The 1,738-nt window shown below is 53.0% G+C and overlaps 1 protein-coding gene across 1 annotated transcript; it reads left to right on the top strand.

Annotated features, from left to right (window-relative positions):
• Window positions 1-702: 702 nt before the first annotated feature.
• On the top strand, window positions 703-1,371 carry LOC123500442. Its single transcript, XM_045249161.1, has one exon. It carries the CDS (start codon window positions 703-705, stop codon window positions 1,369-1,371), a length of 669 nt encoding a protein of 222 aa, XP_045105096.1.
• The last annotated feature ends 367 nt before the right edge of the window (window positions 1,372-1,738 follow it).

A 1,738-nucleotide genomic window follows, 5' to 3' on the forward strand; every position in this document is an offset into this window, starting at 1 on the left:
GCCGATCCACAAGAAAAAATCAAGATCTGACCCTGCAAATTACAGGCCCATCTCCCTCCTGTCGGTAGTGGGAAAGATATTCGAAAGGATAGTGGTTGAAGCCATCAACAGCCACCTCCAGGAGCACTCCCTTCTATCTGACCAGCAGTATGGGTTCAGATCCGGCCGCTCCACATCAGACCTTCTGATGCTCTTAACCAGGGATTGGCAGGACTCCCTGGACAATGGCCTGGACACCCTTGTAGTCGCCCTCGACATAGCAGGAGCCTTTGATCGGGTATGGCATGCAGGCCTGCTTGAAAAGCTTCGTGCCAAAGGCATACAAGGCCACCTGCTAATGTTGATGAGCGACTATCTACAAGGAAGAACCCTACATGTCGTCGTCAACGGGCAGCAGTCAGGGGACCTTCCAGTGGGAGCCTCAGTCCCTCAGGGATCTGTGCTGGGACCGGTCCTCTGGAACCTGTATATTGACGACCTTCTCAGGAGCCTGCCAGCAATCTCCGCATATGCTGATGACTGCACGCTGTCCATCTCCTACCCTCGCCAGAATTGTTGTCACGCCATCGATGACGTCAACCGACAACTCGGCGTGATACAAGAGTGGGAAAGCGCTGGCAGGTGCAGTTCGCCCCTGAGAAGACACAGGCAATGGTGATCTCTCGGTCTCTAGCAGCCAGGCAGGAGGTTGAAGGAAAGGTGATGTTTGGCTCCATCACCCTCCCACTCCAGGAATATATCAAAGTTCTTGGAGTGGACCTAGACCGAGAGCTCCGATTTGACCGCCACCTCAAGCACGTTGCCCACCAAGCCTCTCTCCGGGTCTCTGCCTTACGAAGGGTAGCTGGATTACTGGACAAACGTGGAATCCAACTGCTGTACAAGGCCCAGATAAGACCCTACCTGGAGTATGGGGTCCTGACCTGGATATCCAGCGCGGCTACACACCTGCAACGGCTGGATAAGATCGAGCGACGTGTGCAGCGGCTGTTGGAGGATACACCCCCGCCGCCACCACAACAGGAAGAGAGATCCCTGGACACGCTGGAACATCGTCGTGACGTCGCAGCACTGGTGGTGTTCCACAAGGCCCAGGTGCAAGGCGTACCTCACCTGGCAAGACTACAGCTCCCCCCGCGAGTGGCTCAAAGAGATACGAGAACGGTACTCTCCAGCCACGAGCAAGTGGGGGTGCCAAGGTCTCGCGCCAGCCAGCACCAGAGGACCTTCATCTCCAGAGTGGCTCGCTTGTGGAACAAGTTCATTACAATAGTGCCAGCAGTGAGTGAAATGACAACCCAGCAGGTGAAAACTGCTGCTCACAGGTGGCGAGGAACATGCCCCACACCAATGGTGCTATTAACTAATTAGTGAACAGACAAATAGTGCACTTAAGGCTTTTGAAATAGTGCCACGAGGAAAAGTGGTACTTTAAGCCATTAGGTTAAAGACTACAGTGATGGTATTTATATACACTTTAATTTATTACCATGTATGTATATATGTATGTAATACCATATGTATCAATGTAGTGAAAACCTTATGTAAAGTTTAAATAAAAACCAAGGCTGATCTGATGCCTTTGTTTTATGGACCGAGTGCGGCACCCAGCAGACCTGCATGTTGTGAAGCAGCTCGGTGAGCTGCCTCACCTGCTGGTTGGCGTCGCCACGCAGCACTCCTCCCCACTCTGTAGTCCTCAGTGCAGCACGAAAGGCATCCCAGTCGGCAGCCTCCC

The sequence above is a fragment of the Portunus trituberculatus genome, unplaced genomic scaffold, assembly GCF_017591435.1.
Source record: "Portunus trituberculatus isolate SZX2019 unplaced genomic scaffold, ASM1759143v1 PGA_scaffold_265__1_contigs__length_138810, whole genome shotgun sequence".
In the NCBI taxonomy this organism is placed as follows: domain Eukaryota; kingdom Metazoa; phylum Arthropoda; class Malacostraca; order Decapoda; family Portunidae; genus Portunus; species Portunus trituberculatus.

Coding starts and splice junctions, on each gene's coding strand:
- LOC123500442 (XM_045249161.1), top strand. CDS start 703: ATGTTTGGCTCCATCACCCTCCCACTCCAGGAATATATCAAAGTTCTT.